The following is a 17,861-nucleotide window of genomic DNA, read 5'->3' as shown; positions in this document are numbered from 1 at the left end:
CTCTGGCTCCGAGCCCCTCAGCGGCCGAGCCGCAGCCCGGACTCAGTCGCCGCCGCCGCCGTGAACATGGAGCCCCCGGACGCACCGGCCTGGGCGTGCGGGGCGCTGTTGCTCGCAGTCCTGCTGGCGGCGCACCCAGGTATGGTTCAGGCTGAGAGCAAGGTGGGACTCGGGGGAGGCCCCTGGAGACCCCAGGAAAGCAAGGAGAAAGGGCTTTACGCTGACTCCAGGAAGCTAAATGTGGGGACCGCAAGGAGGAGGGGTACGGGAGTGTTGGAAGGTTCGCCTTCCAGTGAGAGCTGGGGACAGCCAGGCGGGAGAGCTGGGAATACCCAGGCGGTGGGTCAGAGACAACCAGAGAAGCCAGCCCCCTTCCCACTCGGCACCCTGGAATCCGGGTCCCACCTGCCTCCTCCCTCAGGCCCTGGAATCTGGGCCCCCAGGCCCTCTTTCCTCAGACCCAGGAGTCCAGGCCTCCAGTGGCTAGAATGGCTTCCCGCAGGGCACAGAGAATCAAAACCCCAGGCCTTCCTCCCTTAAAGGTCCTCAAGTTTTGAGAGGGCCTGGGACCCCTTAGAGAATCGAGGACCACGTGTCCCAGCACCAGCGATCCATACATACTTAGGAATTCCCAGAGTCCAGTATAAAGAACCCGCCTCCCTCAGGAAGGGGCTGGAGCACCAGCCCCAGGCAGTGACAGTGGAACAAAATGTTTCCAAGTGACAGGCCCCCTTCCTGGGGCCTCAGCTATTCACACACCTGCATGGGGACAGACAGAGGGGAAGCCCTGGTGGGGGGCCAGGGACAGAGGGACAGAGAGATGACAGGCTGGGAAAGAGAGAAGAAATCTTTGCCTGCACTTGCTGTCTGCGCCTCAGACTCAGCCCTAGGCTCCCGCCGGGCCCCCTTCGCCCCTCCCTGGGGACTAGCTGGGGCCAGAGGTGAGTGCCTGGGAATCCAGGACCCTGGCACATTCGCGGTCAACAGTGGGTCCCCAGGGGTAGGGCTGGGCCAGACTGAGCGGGGAAGGGAAGGGAGGTTCTAAGAACTGAGAACTGATGCCAGGATGCCAGCCCAGAGGGTGAGGGAGGGTGGGGTTTTTCTACAAGAACGACTCCACCAGGCCCCAGCCTCCTCTCCCCCTGCTCCTAGGAGTCCAGGCAACCCGCTTCCCAAGATCCTGGGCCTCAACATTATTCTGTTGCAAGATGACTCACCTTACCCCATTTGCTGTTGTATCAAATGGAGGAGGGGCCAAGAGGCGGTGGGGGGCTCTGGCTCCGGGCCGGGCAGGTCTCAGCCAGCCTGTCCCTCCCACATTCCTGAAACCTGCCCAGCCCTGTCCCCCCTCACCACCCCCACGCACTCATCCCGCCTTAGCTCCAGGCCCAGCTGCAGCCCACACCCCAGCCCCTCACTCATGAGAGAGTGGAAGAAACCCAGGAGCTGAGAGGTGCAGGTGCAGAGAGAGGCAGAGACAGGGACAGAGACAGAGACCCAAAAGGAGAGACACATGCAGAGGTGGAGACCAGGATGGAGAGAGACATTTATCCAGCATCATGGAGATGGCCCTGCACGGGGTGCTGGAGGCGGATGGCTGTGCCAGGCCTGGTCCTGCCCTGGGGAGGGGTGTGTGCTCTGGGGGGGCAGCAAGGACAGGTGCAGGATTACCCCACCAGTGTTCCTCGGAGGCTGCAAGGCCTGTGCAGCCCAGGAGGAGCCCTGGGCTCTGTAAGTGCAGAGAGAGATGCGTCTGACACCAGAGATGCAGGAGAAGGGATGCAGGCCAGATGACCTCAGGAATGAGGGGCTTGGGGCCTGAACTCCTGGGTCTCAGGAATGAGGGACTGGGGACCCGGACTCCTGGATCTGAGGGAGGCGGGGCTGGGGGCCTGGACTCCTGGGTCTGAGGGAGGAGGGGCTGGGGGCCTGGACTCCTGGGTCTGAGGGAGGAGGGGCTGGGGGCCTGGACCCCTGGGTCTGAGGGAGGAGGGGCTGGGGGCCTGGACCCCTGGGTCTGAGGGAGGAGGGGCTGGGGCCTGGACACCTGGGTCCCAGGGTAGAGGGGACCCTGTCTGGAGGGCTCCTCCTCTTGCTGTGGGGGACGATAGCTCAGTTGCCCCCTTGCAGATGCCCAGGCGGAGGTGCACCTGTCTGTGCCTCCGTTGGTGGAGGTGATGAGAGGAGAGCCCGTCACCCTGGACTGCACCCCTACGGGAACCCATGACCATTATGTGCTGGAATGGTTCCTTGTGAGTGCTTGGGGCTGGGGTCGGGGGAGGGGAAGGGGGCTGGAGTCAGGGCACAGCAGGGCGAGCAGGGTCATTCTCTCATCAGTGCCTATGGCCTGTAGACATCCACCATGCCACACTCTGTGTTGCAGGTGGGGTTGCTGAGTCCCACCAAGGGGAAGGAATCTGCAGGATGCCCCGTGATTGGGCACAGCTGAGCCTAGAATGACGCGGTCCTGCTGTGGACTGAGGGCTCCTGAGAGAGAGAACAATCAGAGACAGACACCAAGAAAGCAGGAGAGGCTGGGCGTGGTGGCTCCTGCCTGTAATCCCAGCACTTTGGGAGGTCCAGGCAGGCAGATCACCTGAGGTCGGGAGTTCAAGACCAGCCTGACCAATATGATGAAACACTGTCTCTATAAAAATACAAAAATTAGCGGGGTGTGGTGGTGGATGCCTGTAATCCCAGCTACTTGGGAGGCTGAGGCAGGAAAATCACTTGAACCCGGGAGGTGGAGGTTGCAGTGAGCCGAGATTGAGCCACTGCGCTCCAGCCTGGGCAAGAGAGCGACTCCATCTCAAAAGATAAAAAGCAGGAGCCTAGGGGGGGTCAGGGAGGACTAAAGAGAGAAAATGAGAGACCGGTGGGAGAGGGAGAGACAGAGAGGAGGAGGGATGGGCCAGCTGAGATGGAGAAAATGAGATGGAGGGCCGGGCACGGTGGCTCAAGCCTGTAATCCCAGCACTTTGGGAGGCCGAGGCAGGTGGATCACGAGGTCAAGAGATCGAGACCATCCTGGTCAACATGGTGAAACCCCGCCTCTACTAAAAAAAAAAAAAACACAAAAAAAAATTAGCTGGGCATGGTGGCACGTGCCTGTAATCCCAGCTACTCAGGAGGCTGCGGCAGGAGAATTGCCTGAACCCAGGAGGCGGAGGTTGCGGTGAGCCGAGATCGCGCCATTGCGCTCCAGCCTGGGTAACAAGAGCGAAACTCCGTCTCAAAACAAAAAAAAAGAAAAGAAAAGAAAATGAGATGGAGAATAGGAGGCCGGGGCAGGAGGAGGTGGGGAGGGACAGGGGGACCAGAGAGAGCCATAATGAGAGGACAAGAGGCAGAGCCAGGAGCCACAGCGAGAGAGAAGCTGAAGGGCGTGTGGACAGCCCGAGCTGAGAACCGCTCCTCGCGTGCGCGCCCGCAGACCGACCGCTCAGGGGCTCGCCCCCGCCTGGCCTCCGCGGAGATGCAGGGCCGAGGCTCGGAGCTCCAGGTCACAGTGCACGACAGCCGGGGCCGCAGTCCCCCGTACCAGCTGGACCCCTGGGGGCGCCTGGTGCTGGCTGAGGCCCAGGTCAGCGACGAGCGAGACTACATGTGCGTGGTGAGGGCAGGGGCCGCGGGCACTGCCGAGGCCACCGCGCGGCTCAGCGTGTTTGGTGAGTGTCCTCGGGCATCCCCAAAAGGGAGGGAGGCAGGGAAGGGCACCGGGCAGGGGCTCCTGACACGAATGTCTTTTTCACAGCAAAGCCAGAGGCCACAGAGGTCTCCCCCAACAGAGGGACGCTGTCTGTGATGGAAGACTCTGCCCAGGAGGTACGGGACCTTGGTTACAGGATTCTGGAGGAGGAGGGGACAAGGGCCTGGACTCCTGGGCCTGAGGGAGAAGGGGCTGGGGACTCCTGGGTAATAAAGGAGGAGGGGCAAGGCCCGGTGTGGTGGCTCACCCCTGTAATCCCAGCATCTTGGGAGACAGAGGAGGGCCTCAGAGGATTGCCTGACGTCAGGAGTTCTGGACCAGCCTGGCCAACATAATGAAACCAGTCTCTACTAAAGATAAGAAAATTAAGCCGGGTGCGGTGGCTCAAGCCTGTAATCCCAGCACTTTGGGAGGCCGAGGCAGGTGGATCATGAGGTCAAGAGATCGAGACCATCCTGGTCAACATGGTGAAACCCCGTCTCTACTAAAAATACAAAAAATTAGCTGGGCATGGTGGCGCGTGCCTGTAATCCCAGCTACTCAGGAGGCTGAGGCAGGAGAATTGCCTGAACCCAGGAGGCAGAGGTTGCAGTGAGCTGAGATCGCGCCATTGCACTCCAGCCTGGGTAACAAGAGTGAAACTCCGTCTCAAAAAAAAAAAAAAAGAAAAGAAAGAAAATTAGCCAGATGTGGTGGTGCACAACTATAATCCCAGCTACTCTGGAGGCTGAGGCATGAGAATCACATGAACCTGGGAGGCAGAGGCTGCAGTGAGCTGAGATCATGCCACTGCACTCCAGCCTGGGCCACAGAGCGAGACTCTGTCCCCTCCAAAAAAAAAAAGAAAGGAGGGGCAAAGGGGGAAGACGCCTGTGTCCTGGGAAGGAGAGAGCTGGGGGACCCAGAATCCTTGGTCCCTGGAGGATGGGGCTGGAGGCCTCGACTCTTCAGTCTGAGGAGTCGGGGACTAGGAATTCAGGCTCTGGGATCCTGGGAGAGTCGGGAGTGAGGAGCACAGCTCCTGAGTCTGAGTAGGGAGAACTCCTGAGGGAGCAGGAGCCCCGACTTCAGAGCCCCAGCTCCGAGCCCAGGGCCATGCCTGTGTCTGCCTCAGATCGCCACCTGCCATAGCAGGAACGGGAACCCAGCCCCCAAGATCACGTGGTATCGCAACGGGCAACCCCTGGCAGTGCCCGTGGAGATGAACCCAGGTGAGCGGCTCGGGAGCTCGGCGGGACGCGGGCTGGGGTGGGCGGCGGGGCCTGGCTGACTGACACCTCCCCGTCTGTCCCAGAGGGTTACATGACCAGCCGCACCGTCAAGGAGGCCTCGGGCCTGCTGTCCCTCATGAGCACCCTCTACCTGCGGCTCCGCAAGGCCGACCGAGACGCCAGCTTCCACTGCGCCGCTCACTACAGCCTGCCCGAGGGCCACCACGGCCGCCTGGACAGCCGCACCTTCCAGCTCACCTTACACTGTGAGTCTGTGCTGGCCTGTGACCTCTGATCTCAGGCTGCACACCTCATTGAGGCCTGACCCTCCAGCCGGTGGCCTCACACTCCCCTCTGGCCCTCCACCTTCCTACTTCATGCTAAAACAAATGTGCTAGTGCTGGCCACTGACCTCTGGCCTCTACAAGCCCCATCCTGACCTCTGACCTCTGACCTCTAACCTCCACTGAGCACCCTGGCCCCCATGGAGTTTATGACTAAACGGTGCTTTCTACCCTCTCACCCTGAACTGGGCCCCCTGTGACATCTGGCCCCACGTCTCACACTGGCCTGTCGCCCACACAGACCTCTGACCCTGGACCTAGACTCCCCGTTTATTTCAACCTCTGAACTCTGGCACTTCAGCTCTGAATAAGTATGACCCTGAGACTTGAAACCTATGACCCTAACCCTTAACCTGCCATAGCCCTCTCCTGGGATGCAGGGTTGACCCCTCGCCTGTACTCTGACTTTGACCCTTCCCCTGATGATGATTCCCATGTCCCTGCCCTTCCCTTAGATCCCACGGAGCACGTGCAGTTCTGGGTGGGCAGCCCGTCCACCCCAGCGGGCTGGGTGCGCGAGGGTGACACTGTCCAGCTGCTCTGCCGGGGTGACGGCAGCCCCAGCCCGGAGTACACGCTTTTCCGCCTTCAGGTGACCCACCCAAGGGTCCCTCTGGGATCCACCCCCCAGCCCCTGACCTCTGTGACGTACTAACCTGCGTAACTTCTAATGTGGGACCTGGGAGGCCCCTGGGTTAGGCAGCCACCTGATCTGGTGGCCCACAACCTCTGACCCTTGATTTGAGACCTCTGACCGCCTGCTGATTTGAGAGAGTCAGGATTTAGCATGCAACCTGACCTGATGACCCCTGACCCCTGTTAGGGTCTGGCTTAGCATGACCCTAACCTGGTGGCTTCTGACCTAGCATAACCCTGCTGAACCAGGGTGGCTTCTGAGCCAGGTTCCTTGTCTCCGGTCTCCCAGGACAAGCAGGAGGAAGTGCTGAATGTGAACCTTGAGGGAAACTTGACACTGGAGGGGGTGACCCGGGGCCAGAGCGGGACCTACGGCTGCAGAGTGGAGGACTACGATGCCGCGGAGGACGTGCAGCTCTCCAAGACGCTGGAACTGCGCGTGGCCTGTGAGAGCCCTGGGGGAGAGGAGGGCACCAGGAGTCCTGCCATCAGGGCCTCTGCGCCCTCCCGTCCACAGCCCTGAAATTGCCCTGTCATCCCGCACACTCTGCCTTCAACCCTTTCACTGCATTTCTTTTTGGGTTTTTTTTTTAAGACGGAGTTTCGCTCTTGTCACCCAGGCTGGAGTGCAATGGCGCGATCTCGGCTCACCGCAACCTCGGCCTCCTGGGTTCAGGCAATTCTCCTGCCTCAGCCTCCTGAGTAGCTGGGATTACAGGCACGCGCCACCATGCCCAGCTAATTTTTTGTATTTTTAGTAGAGACGGGGTTTCACCATGTTGATCAGGATGGTCTCGATCTCTCGACCTCGTGATCCACCCGCCTCGGCCTCCCAAAGTGTTGGGATTACAGGCGTGAGCCACCGCGCCCGGCTGACTCCCAGCTTCTAAGAGCGCTTTTCAGTTCACTTGGATCCAAGCTGTGGGAAAAGGCTGGATGCTCCCTTCACACTCCTTGCCTGTCCCTTCCTGGGGCAGACCCTGCACCAGATACTGGGGACACACGGTGACCAGGACAGGCCAGCCCCTGCACTTCAGTGGGGGAGACAAGACGGTAAATGCTAACTGAGCCCTTTCAGTAACGATGGTGTATCCACAGGTGAGATTGCCAATAAGAGAGAGGGGGACGGGATTATTGCTGGTGTTGGGTGTTGCAGTCGGCTTTCCTGGGAAGCAGATTCTGACTTGGATGTTTTCAGGCAGGAGGTTTACGGGAAGTACCCCAAGATCCACACCTCTTAGGTCTAGGGAAGTAAAGGAAGCAGATTTGGCAGGAGGAGAGGTTGGACTGAAGTTTAAAGAAGGCCTTGGGCAGGGCACAGTGGCTCATGCCTATAATCCCAGTACTTTGGGAGGACAAGGCAGAAGGACTGCTTAGGCCCAGGAGTTCGAGGCCGGCCTGGGCAGCATAAGGAGACTCCGTTTGTACAAAAAAAAAAAATTTTTTTTTTGAGATGGAGTTTCGCTCTTGTTACCCAGGCTGGAGTGCAATGGCGCGATCTCGGCTCACCGCAACCTCCGCCTCCTGGGTTCAGGCAATTCTCCTGCCTCAGCCTCCTGAGTAGCTGGGATTACAGGCACGCGCCACCATGCCCAGCTAATTTTTTGTATTTTTAGTAGAGACGGGGTTTCACCATGTTGACCAGAATGGTCTCAATCTCTTGACCTCATGATCCACCCGCCTCGGCCTCCCAAAGTGCTGGGATTACAGGCGTGAGCCACCGCGCCCAGCACAAAAAAAATTTTTTAAGTATTCAACCTGAGGAAGCTGAAAAAAAATTAAAACTTAGCCAGGCATAGTGGCGCACACCTGCAGTCCCAGCTACCAAGAGGTCCGGGTGGGAGGATTGCTGGAGTCTGGAAGGTTGAGACTACAGTGCGCCTAGATTGTACCCCTGCACTCCAGCCTGAGTAACAGAGAAAGACCCCGTCTCAGGGTCGGGCACAGTGGCTCAGGTCTGTAATCCCAACACTTTGGGGGGCCGAGGTGGGCAGATCACCTGAGGTCAGGAGTTCAAGACCAACCTGCCCAACATGGTGAAACCTTGTCTCTACTAAAATAAATAAATAAATAAATAAATAGCTAGGCATGGTAGCGGGTGCCTGTAATCCCAGCTACTTGAGAGCCTGAGGCAAGAGAATTGCTTAAACCCGGGAGATGGAGGTTGCAGTGAGCCAAGATTGTGCCATTGCACTCCAGCCTGGGCAACAAGGGTGAGACTCCATCTCAAAAAAATAATAATAAAATAAATAAAGAAGGCCTCGGTCAGCCCCACAGGCACTTGGAATCCAGGATGGCCCTTCAGAGTTGTCCCCAGCTGGGGTGAGGGGGCTGGGCCTTAATACCCGTACATCCGCCACTCCTCAGAGGTGTGCTGGCCTTAGGCAAGAGGCTCTCAGCAGCTGAGGCAGTTCCCAGAGAGCGCTGACAGCTGCAGGCTGACAGCTGTCATCTTTCTCAGCAGCTGGCGGAATAAGTCCTGTGCTGTAGGAAAGATACGGGTGTCCACAATAGGGGAGGTGGGGGAAGCCTCTGAGAAGAGACATTTGAGTGAGAAAACACAGTGGACTCAGAAGCACAGAGAGTGGCCAGGCGAGCTGGCTCACACCTGTCATCCCAGCACTTTGGGACCCCAAGGCAGATGGATCACCTGAGGTCAGGAGTTCAAGACCAGCCTGCCCAACATAGTGAAACCCCGTCTCTACTAAAAATACAAAAATTAGGCCGGGCGCAGTGGCTCAAGCCTGTAATCCCAGCACTTTGGGAGGCTGAGGTGGGTGGATCACGAGGTCAAGAAATCGAAACCATCCTGGTCAACATGATGAAACTCCATCTCTACTAAAAATACAAAAAATTAGCTGGGCATGGTGGCGCATGCCTGTAATCCCAGCTACTCAAGAGGCTGAGGCAGGAGAATTGCCTGAACCCAGGAGGCAGAGGTTGCGGTGAGCCGAGATCGCGCCATTGCACTCCAGCCTGGGTAACAAGAGTGAAACTCCGTCTCAAAAAAAAAAAAAAAAAAAAATACAGGCCGGGCGCGGTGGCTCAAGCCTGTAATCCCAGCACTTTGGGAGGCCGAGGCAGGTGGATCACGAGGTCGAGAGATCGAGACCATCCTGGTCAACGTGGTGAAACCCCGTCTCTCCTAAAAATACAAAAATTAGCTGGGCATGGTGGCGCGTGCCTGTAATCCCAGCTACTCAGGAGGCTGAGGCAGGAGAATTGCCTGAACCCAGGAGGCGGAGGTTGTGGTGAGCCGAGATCGTGCCATTGCACTCCGGCCTGGGTAACAAGAGCGACACTCTGTCTCAAAAAAAAAAAAAAAATACAAAAATACAAAAATTAGCCAGGTGTGGTGGTGGGCGCCTGTAATCCTAGCTACCCAGGCATGTGAGGCAGGAAAATTTCTTGATCTTGGGAGGCAGAGGTTGCAGTGAGCTGAGATCACGCCATTACACTCCAGCCTGGGCAACAGAACGAGACTCAGTCCCCCAAAAAAGAAAGAAAAGAAATGCAGAGAGCTATAAGAAGAGCAGTGTAGGCAGACTGAGCAAGCAAGTGCAAAGGCCCTGAGGCAGGTCCAAGTTGGCCTACTCAAGAAAAACAGCAAGAGAACAAGGTAGCTGGAGCACAGGGAGAATGCTGCAGAGTAGGAGATGCTTCAAGAGGTGGGTCAGGGCCAGACCAGGCAGCATGCCGTAGGCACCCTGGAGAAGTATGGCCCGGATGCCAGGAGTACTGGGGAGCCACTGCAGGGTTTGACGCAGAGGGGACGGCTGACGTGTTTCAAAGAGATCCCTCTGGCTGTTCGGTGGAGGATGGATAGAGGGAGCAGCAGCCTAGTGAAGAGGTGGTTGGGATAGTCAAACCTGGGGCCAGAAATGGAAGAAAGTGAGAGGATCTGCCCTGGAAACAGACCAAATAAAGACTTGCTGAGGCCAGGAGCAGTGGTTCACGCCTGTGATCCCAGAGCTTTGGGAGGTCAAGGCAAGAGGATCACTTGAGGCCAGGAGTTTGAGACCAGCCTGGCCAACATAGTAAGAACTTCTCTGTTTTGTTTTGTTTTGTTTTTTTCTGAGACGAAGTCTTGCTGTTGCCCAGGCTGGAGTGCAGTGGGGCGATTTCAGCTCATGACAACCTCTGCCTCCTGGATCCAAGCAATTCTTCTGCCTCAGCCTCCAAAGTAGCTGGGACTACAGGTGCATGCCACCATGCCTGGCTAATTTTTTTTTGTTGTTTTTTGAGACAGAGTTTCGCTCTTGTTACCCAGGCTGGAGTGCAATGGCGCGATCTCGGCTCACCGCAACCTCCGCCTCCTGGGCTCAGGCAATTCTCCTGCCTCAGCCTCCTGAGTAGCTGGGATTACAGGCATGCGCCACCATGCCCAGCTAATTTTTTGTATTTTTAGTAGAGACGGGGTTTCACCATGTTGACCAGGGTGGTCTCGATCTCTTGACCTCGTGATCCACCCGCCTCGGCCTCCCAAAGTGCTGGGATTACAGGCGTGAGCCACCGCGCCCGGCCAGTTTTTTTTTTTTTTTTTTTTTTTTTTTTTTTTTTAAGTAGAGATGGGGCTTTGCCATATTGGCCAGGCTGGTCTTGAACTCCTGATTTCGTGATCCTCTGGCCTTGGCCTCCCAAAGTACTAGATTTACAGGCATGAGCCACTGCGCTGGCCCCTTGTCTTTATTTATTTTTATTTATTTATTTATTTTTTTAAAAGACGGGGTTTCACCATGTTGGTCAGGCCGGTCTTGAACTCTCGACCTCAGATGATCCGCCTGCCTTGGCCTCCAAAGTGCTTGAATTACAGGCGAGAGCCACCATACCTGGCCGTCTTTATTTGAAAAAAAAAAAAAAAAAAAAAGCCGGGCCCAGTGGCTCACGCCTCTAATCCCAGCATTTTGGGAGGCCGAGGCATGCGAATCACCTGAGGTCAGGAGTTCAAGACCAGCCTGGCCAACATGGTGAAACCCCGTCTTTTTTTTTTTTTTTAAGATGGGGTTTCACTATGATGGCCAGGCTGGTCTTGAACTCCTGACCTCAGGTGATCCGCTCGCCTCAGCCTCTCAAAGTGCTAGGATTACAGGCATGAGCCACCGCGCCCGGCCAAACCCCATCTTTACTAAAAATACAAAAATTTAGCCGGGCATGATGGTGCACGCCTATAAGTCCCAGCTACTCAGGAGGCTGAGGCAAGAGAATAGCTTGAACCCGGGAGGCAGAGGTTGTAGTGAGCCAAGATCATGCCATTGCACTCCAGCCTGGAGTTAATTAATTTAAACAAAGCTTTGCAGATAGGATGTTTGGGGTATCAGGGAGGTTATCCCAAGGGTTGGGGTTTGAGCAAAAGGTTTGTGTGCTGAAGTCACAAAAGGAACACCTCCCTCCACTCAGGTTATACACTAACCTTGGGCTCAGATGTCAGCTCTGAAGAAAAGTAATTGACTGGGATATGTATTTTGGGATCCAAATACATGGACCCCAACTGCTCAGTTTAGACTGCTAGGTTTGGGGTTGGAGGGCCTGGCTGGGAGGATGGAGATTTCATGGAGATGACGAAACCAGGAGGCATGCTTGCTGTTCTCTGCTTCCAACTGTCCACTCGTGTTTGCACCCCCGATGGCCCCTGCAGAGCCCCTAACTCAGCCGGTGGGAAGAGTGACAGATTGTCTGTCCCCCACTGCAGACCTGGATCCCCTGGAGCTCAGCGAGGGGAAGGAACTTGCCCTACCCCTGAACAGCAGTGCCACCGTGAACTGCTCCGTGCAAGGCCTGCCCACCCCTGCCCTACGGTGGACCAAGGTGAGAGGGAAAGGAGCCCCCTCGGGCCCTGCACCCGCACCCTCCCCTCTCTCCTCGAGCCTCGATCCTGGGCCTCTCACCACATCCTCCCCCTCCTCTGCCCTCCCCAGGACTCCGTTCCCGTGAGCAGTGGCCCCATGCTGTCACTCAGTTCCATCACCTTCGATTCCAATGGCACCTACGTATGTGAGGCCTCCCTGCCCACAGTCCCGGTCCTCAGCCGCACCCGGAACTTCACGCTGCTGGTCCAAGGTTCAGGGGGCAGGGAGGGGATGGGCTTGGATGGGGACAGTGAGGGACGTGGGATCTGGACAAACAGGACACATCCCTGTGCCCCTGGCCGGGGCCTCTGGCTTCTGCTCAATTCCTCTCCTCTCTCCCTCCTCTCCCTTCACTTTCTATCCATCCCACCAACCACAGGCTCACCAGAGCTAAAGGCAGCGGATACAGAGCCCAAGGCAGACGGCAGCTGGAGGGAAGGAGACGAGGTCACGCTCATCTGCTCCGCCCGCGGCCATCCAGAGCCCAAACTCACCTGGAGCCAGCTTGGGGGCAGCGTAAGGGACCTTCCTCTCCCTCAGACCCTGAACCTCCCCTCAGTCACCCACACATCACATCCTCCTCTCCACTTCCGGGAGACTGGAAGTCACCTCTGCCCTCACCCCCAGCCCTTGACCCCACGGTCTGGGGCCTGATTGGAGCCTCCACAGCCCGCAGAGCGGGTCCCCGGAAGGCAGGGCTGGGTGAGCAGCTCTCTGACCCTGAAAGTGACCAGTGCCCTGAGCCGTGACGGCATCTCCTGTGAGGCCTCCAACCCCCACGGGAACGCTCGCCACGTCTTCCACTTTGGCACTGGTGAGTGACTGAGTGGTGGCGGAGGAGCCGGGCATGGGGCAGACAGAGCCCCCTGCCTGACCCCTGCCTCTCTCCACCCTGCCCCTGCAGTGAGCCCCCAGACCTCCCAGGCTGGAGTGGCCGTCATGGCCGTGGCCGTCAGCGTGGGCCTCCTGCTCCTCGTCGTTGCTGTCTTCTACTGCATGAGACGCAAAGGGGGCCCTGGCTGCCGCTGCCGGCGAGAGAAGGGAGCTCCGTGAGTGGCCTGCTGTCTGCAGTGACCACATAGCCTAACCCATTCCCACCCTCAACCCCAAGCTCAACTCATAACCCACCTCAACCACATCTATCCTCTACCCTGGAGTCCACCACATCCACCCCCACCCGAAACCCATCCTCATCCCCACCTCACCCTCATCCCCACCTCACCCTCATCCCCACCCCCATTCCCACCCCATCCTCATCCCCACCCCATCCCCACCCCATCCTGATTCCCACCCCATCCTCATCCCCACCCCCATCCCCAGCCCATCCTCATCCCCACCCCATCCTCATCCCCACCCCATCCCCACCCCATCCTGATTCCCACCCCATCCTCATCCCCACCCCATCCCCACCCCATCCTCATCCCCACCCCATCCTCATCCCCACCCCCATTCCCACCCCATCCTCATCCTCACCCCCATCCCCACCCCATCCCCACCCCTCCCCACCCATCCTCATCCCCATCCCCAACCCCAGCCCATCCTCATCCCCACCCCCATCCCCACCCCATCCTCATCCACACCCCATCCTCATTCCCACCCCCATGCCCACCCCCATCCCCAGCCCATCCTCATCCCCAACTGCAGCCCCAAATCCAACTCACACATCCCCAACTCCATCCTCATCCCCAGCTCCAGCCCTAAACCCTGCCCAGAGCCATTCCCAAACCTGTCCCCAAGCCAAACTCAATACCATCCCCCTCCCCAATCTCCTCTCCTTTCCCCAGCTCAGCCTCATCCCTAACTCCATTCCTGTCTCCCACCCCAACCCGACCCCCGACCTGCCCTCAACTCCAATCCATAACCCCCTTCAAACCATCCCCATCTGAGCTCCTCTCCAGCCCAGGCCACATCCCCGTCCTGCCCTGACCTCCAGCCCCAGCTGCCATCATGCCCCTGAGCTCACTCTTAACTCCAACTTCTCCAGTCCCATCTCTCACCATTCAGCCCTCATCTAGCCACTTCCCAGCCCTAGACTCCCACCAGCCCCAAGCCAACGTCACCCATGTCCCCATTCCCCATTCTCGACCCCAAGCCCAACCCCAACCGCTGAGCCTCTCCCAGCTGCTCCTCACCACACGGCTCTCCTCATCTCCAATCCGTAACCATCCAAGACCATCCCAGATCTATCCCAAAGCCAGCTCCAGCTCCAGTCCCATCTCCAACCCCAATAGCATCTGCATCCCCACGCCCAGCCCTGACCCCCTCCCCCATTCCCATGCCATTCCCACCTAGCACACCCCCCTCCTTACCTCCACCCCCAGCCGCCTCCTAGCCCCACCTACCCCCATCTTCAGCTCCTCCCCTTGCCTGGTGCACCTCCAACCCAACACTTCCCCCTGATGCCTCCTCCCCGCAGGCCGCCAGGGGAGCCAGAGCTGAGCCACTCAGGGTCGGAGCGGCCTGAGCAGACCGGCCTTCTCATGGGAGGTGCCTCTGGAGGAGCCCGGGGTGGCAGCGGGGGCTTCAGAGATGAGGTGGGTGAGGGCCCGGGCCCCCTGGTGAGAGGGACCTGCCGGGCAGTGGTGCGGCACCTGTGGGCAGAGGCTGACCTCTCCGTCCGCTCCCCAGTGCTGAGCCAAGGACCTCCGAGAGGCGTCCCTGGACCTGGAGCTGCAGGCATCAGAGAACCAGCCGTGCTCACGCCGCCCCCGCCCCCGCCTGCCTTCTTTCCTCTCCCTGCCCAGCCCTCCCTTCCTTCCTCTGCTGGCCAGGCGGGGACCCACAGTGACTGCCTGCCTCTGGGAGGGAAGGAGAGGGAGGGTGGGTGGGTGGGAGGGGGCCTTCCTCCAGAGAATGTGACTCTCCCAGGCCCAAGAATAGCTCCTGGACCCAAGCCCAGGGCCCGGCCTGGGACAAGGCTCCGAGGGTCGGCTGGCCTGGGCTATTTTTACCTCCCACCTCCCTTGCCGGTCCCCCCACCTGACGCTGACGTCCTGCTGCAGAGTCTGACACTGGATCCCCGCCCCTGCCCCTGCTCCCGCTCCTGCCCCGCCCTACCTCTGCCCCACCCCGTCATCTGTGGACACTGGAGTCTGGAATAAATGCTGTTTGTCACATCGACACTAGCCGGTGGCCAGAGCTTCCTCTGGGAGGAGGGAGGGGAAGGGCTATGCAGGTGATTCTCCCCCTCAGCTGCCCCTCCCCGTCCGCCCTCTTGCAAGAGGACGGGAGAAGCCTGATGTCATGGAGAAAGAAATGAGACCGGGGCTGGGCGCCGTGGATCATTCTTGTAATCCCAGTGGTGGTGGCTCACACCTATAATCCCAGCACTTTGAGAGGCTGAAGCGGGAGGGTGGCTTGAGGCCAGGAGTTCAAGACCAGCCTGGGCAACATATCAAGACTCCATTGCTACAAATAATAATACAAAAATTAGCTAGGTGTGCCTATAGTCCCAGCTATTCAGGAGGCTAAGGTGGAAGGATTCCTTGAGCCCAGGAAGAGGAGGCTGCAGTGAGCTACCATCACCCCACTGCACTCCAGCCTAGGCGACAAAGCGAGACTTCATCTCTAAAAAAAAAAGAAGAAGAAAAAGGCCAAGCTTGGAGGCTCACACCTGTAATCCCAGCACTTTGGGAAGCCGAGGCAGGCGGATCACTTGAGGTCAGGAATTTGAGACCAGTCTGGCCAACATGGTGAAACCTCGTCTTTAATACAAAAATTAGCCAGCCATGGTGGCCCATGCCTGTAATCCCAGCTACTTGGGAAGCTGAGGCAGGAGAATCACTTGAACCCAGGAAGTAGAGGTTGCAGTGAGCCGAGATCACGCCTCTGCCCTCCAGCCTGGGACACAGAGCAAGACGCTGTGAAAAGAAAAGAAAAAGAAATGACGGGATGAGAGCCGGTGAGCACACAGAGAGCGACTTAGCTGGCCGAGGGTGGGGGGAGAGATGCCGGGTCCCGAGGGCACTGATCTTGGCCCTCCAAGGACCAGCGCCTGCCTGGAGGTGGGGGTGCTGTCTCCTTAAATAAAAGTTCCCAGTCTGTCTTGCCAGAGCCCCAGAGGGAATTAAAGCTGGGCGAGGAAAAGCTCCCTCTTAGCTGTAAACTCCATGGAATTAGGGATGGAGCCACCTCTTCTGGGGAGGAGTCCCTGGGGAAAGAGTGGGGAGCTGGGAGGAATGCAGACAAAAGGGAGCCTGGGGCAGAGAGGACAGGGAGACGTTACAAGGCCAAGGAAGAGGACGTGAGAGAGGGATGGAAAGATTTACGGGGAGGCAGGAGGGATGGGCTGGGAAGCTCTGAGAGAGCCCTAGAATAAGAGACAAAATGAGATTGGGGGAGAGAGGGAGACAGACAAAAAGAGAAGTGGGCCGGGGCAGTGGCTCACACCTGTAATCCCAGCACTTCGGGAGGTTGTGGCAGGAGGATCTCTTGAAGCCAGGAGTTTGAGACCAGCCTGGGCAACATAGCAAAACCCCATCTTGATAAAAAATAAAAAAGCCAAGCATGTTGGTACACGACTGCAGTCCCAGCACTTTGGGTGACCAAGGCAGGAGGTTCACTTGAGGCCAGCAGTTCAAGACCAGCCTGGGCAACATAGTGGGACCCCCATCTCTACATAATTTCTTTTTTTTTTTCCTTTTGGAGACGGTGTTTTGCTCTTGTTGCCCAGGCTGGAGTGCAATATCATCATCTCAGCTCATGGCAACCTCTGCCTCCCGGGTTCAAGTGATTCTCCTGCCTCAGCCTCCCAAGTAGCTGGAATTACAGGCATCCACCATCACACCCGCCTAATTTTGCATTTTTAGTAGAGAAGGGGTTCTCCATGTTGGTCAGGCTGTTCTCAAACTCCCAACCTTAGGTGATCCGCCCACCTCAGCCTCCCAAAGTGCTGGGATTACAGTCATGAGCCACCAAGCCCGCTCTCTACTTAAGTTTTTTAAGAGAAATACACAGGGCCAGGTGCGGCAGCTCATGCCTGTAATCCTAGCACTTTGGGAGGCCAAGGCAGGCGAATCGGGAGGTCGGGAGTTCAAGACCAGCCTGGCCAACATAGTGAAACCCCATCTCAACTAAAAATACAAAAAAAACTAGCTGGGGGTGGTGGCGGTCACCACCACCACACACACACACAAAAAGAGAGAAATACAGAGAAAGAAGAAATGGGGTTCAGAGAGATTAGTACAGTCTGAAAGGAAAAAAGAAAATGCAGCTAGCAGCCTAGAAGCACAGAGCAGGGTAGCGGGAGGTCAGCATGGGTAACTGGCCGGGAATCTCACCTCCCTGAGCCTTTCTTGTGCATTGAATGGGGATCAACTGCACTCTAGCTACAGGGGCTGCTGTGAGGTATCAGTGTGATCTTAGAGCCACGTGGGGTGATGGGGTGCACTGCACTCACACCCCGCCCAGGGCCTCCTAGCATTGCCTCCTCAAATCTCAGGCATCCAGCTCCGCTCTCTGCTGTCAGTCAAATCAGCCACAGAGTGGACGGAGTGGCATCTGTCGCCATGGGAAATTGTTGGGATGCTACAGAACCCTCCTTCCTGGTAAGCAGCCAAGAAGCCTGCCCAAGCAAAAGAGATCATGGGCCACGTTAAGGCGCTCCTATCCCATGGTTTATTGAAGCTGTTTAAAACAAACACGAGGTTATTGTTTGTTTTTCAACCGTGTGATGGGAAGCGCTCCTGTTGGTCTCACCATGGTAATCACTCCCTCTGTGATTTAACCCACCACCACTATGGCAGCCGTCTCTCACTGATTGTCCAAAAATTGGGCTTTGCTTTACTTTTTCTTTTTTTTTTTTTTTTTTTGGAGAGATGGTCTCGCTCTGTTACCCAAGATGGAGTGAAGTGGCAAAATCTGAGCTCACTGCCTCAAACTCCTGGGCTCAAGTGATCCTCCTGCCTCAGCTTCCTCTGCAGCTAGGATTACAGGTACGTGCCGTCACGCTCAGCTAAATTGTTATTTTTCTTTTTGGTAGAGATAGGTCTCAAACTCCTAGCCTCAAGCAATCCTCCTGCACAAAGTGTTAGGATTACAGGAGTGAGCCACCATACCCAGCCTAGAAAAAAAATTAATTTTTTTGAGACAGGGTCTCACTCTGTCACCCAGGCTG

General features: G+C 57.4%; 1 protein-coding gene across 1 annotated transcript; it reads left to right on the top strand.

Annotated features, from left to right (window-relative positions):
• On the top strand, positions 1-14,866 carry BCAM (basal cell adhesion molecule (Lutheran blood group)). The gene is made up of 15 exons (XM_039465539.2): positions 1-139; positions 2,131-2,252; positions 3,434-3,668; positions 3,755-3,825; positions 4,824-4,920; positions 5,004-5,186; positions 5,720-5,856; positions 6,190-6,346; positions 11,590-11,705; positions 11,816-11,957; positions 12,126-12,262; positions 12,416-12,560; positions 12,651-12,795; positions 14,163-14,280; positions 14,375-14,866. Exons 1-15 carry the CDS (start codon positions 67-69, stop codon positions 14,378-14,380), a joined length of 1,884 nt encoding a protein of 627 aa, XP_039321473.1. The 5' UTR covers positions 1-66; the 3' UTR covers positions 14,381-14,866.
• Positions 14,867-17,861: the final 2,995 nt, after the last annotated feature.

Source organism: Saimiri boliviensis, chromosome 14 (genome assembly GCF_048565385.1).
Source record: "Saimiri boliviensis isolate mSaiBol1 chromosome 14, mSaiBol1.pri, whole genome shotgun sequence".
Classification (NCBI taxonomy): Eukaryota; Metazoa; Chordata; class Mammalia; order Primates; family Cebidae; genus Saimiri; species Saimiri boliviensis.
This window is presented reverse-complemented; position numbering and strand designations above follow the sequence as displayed.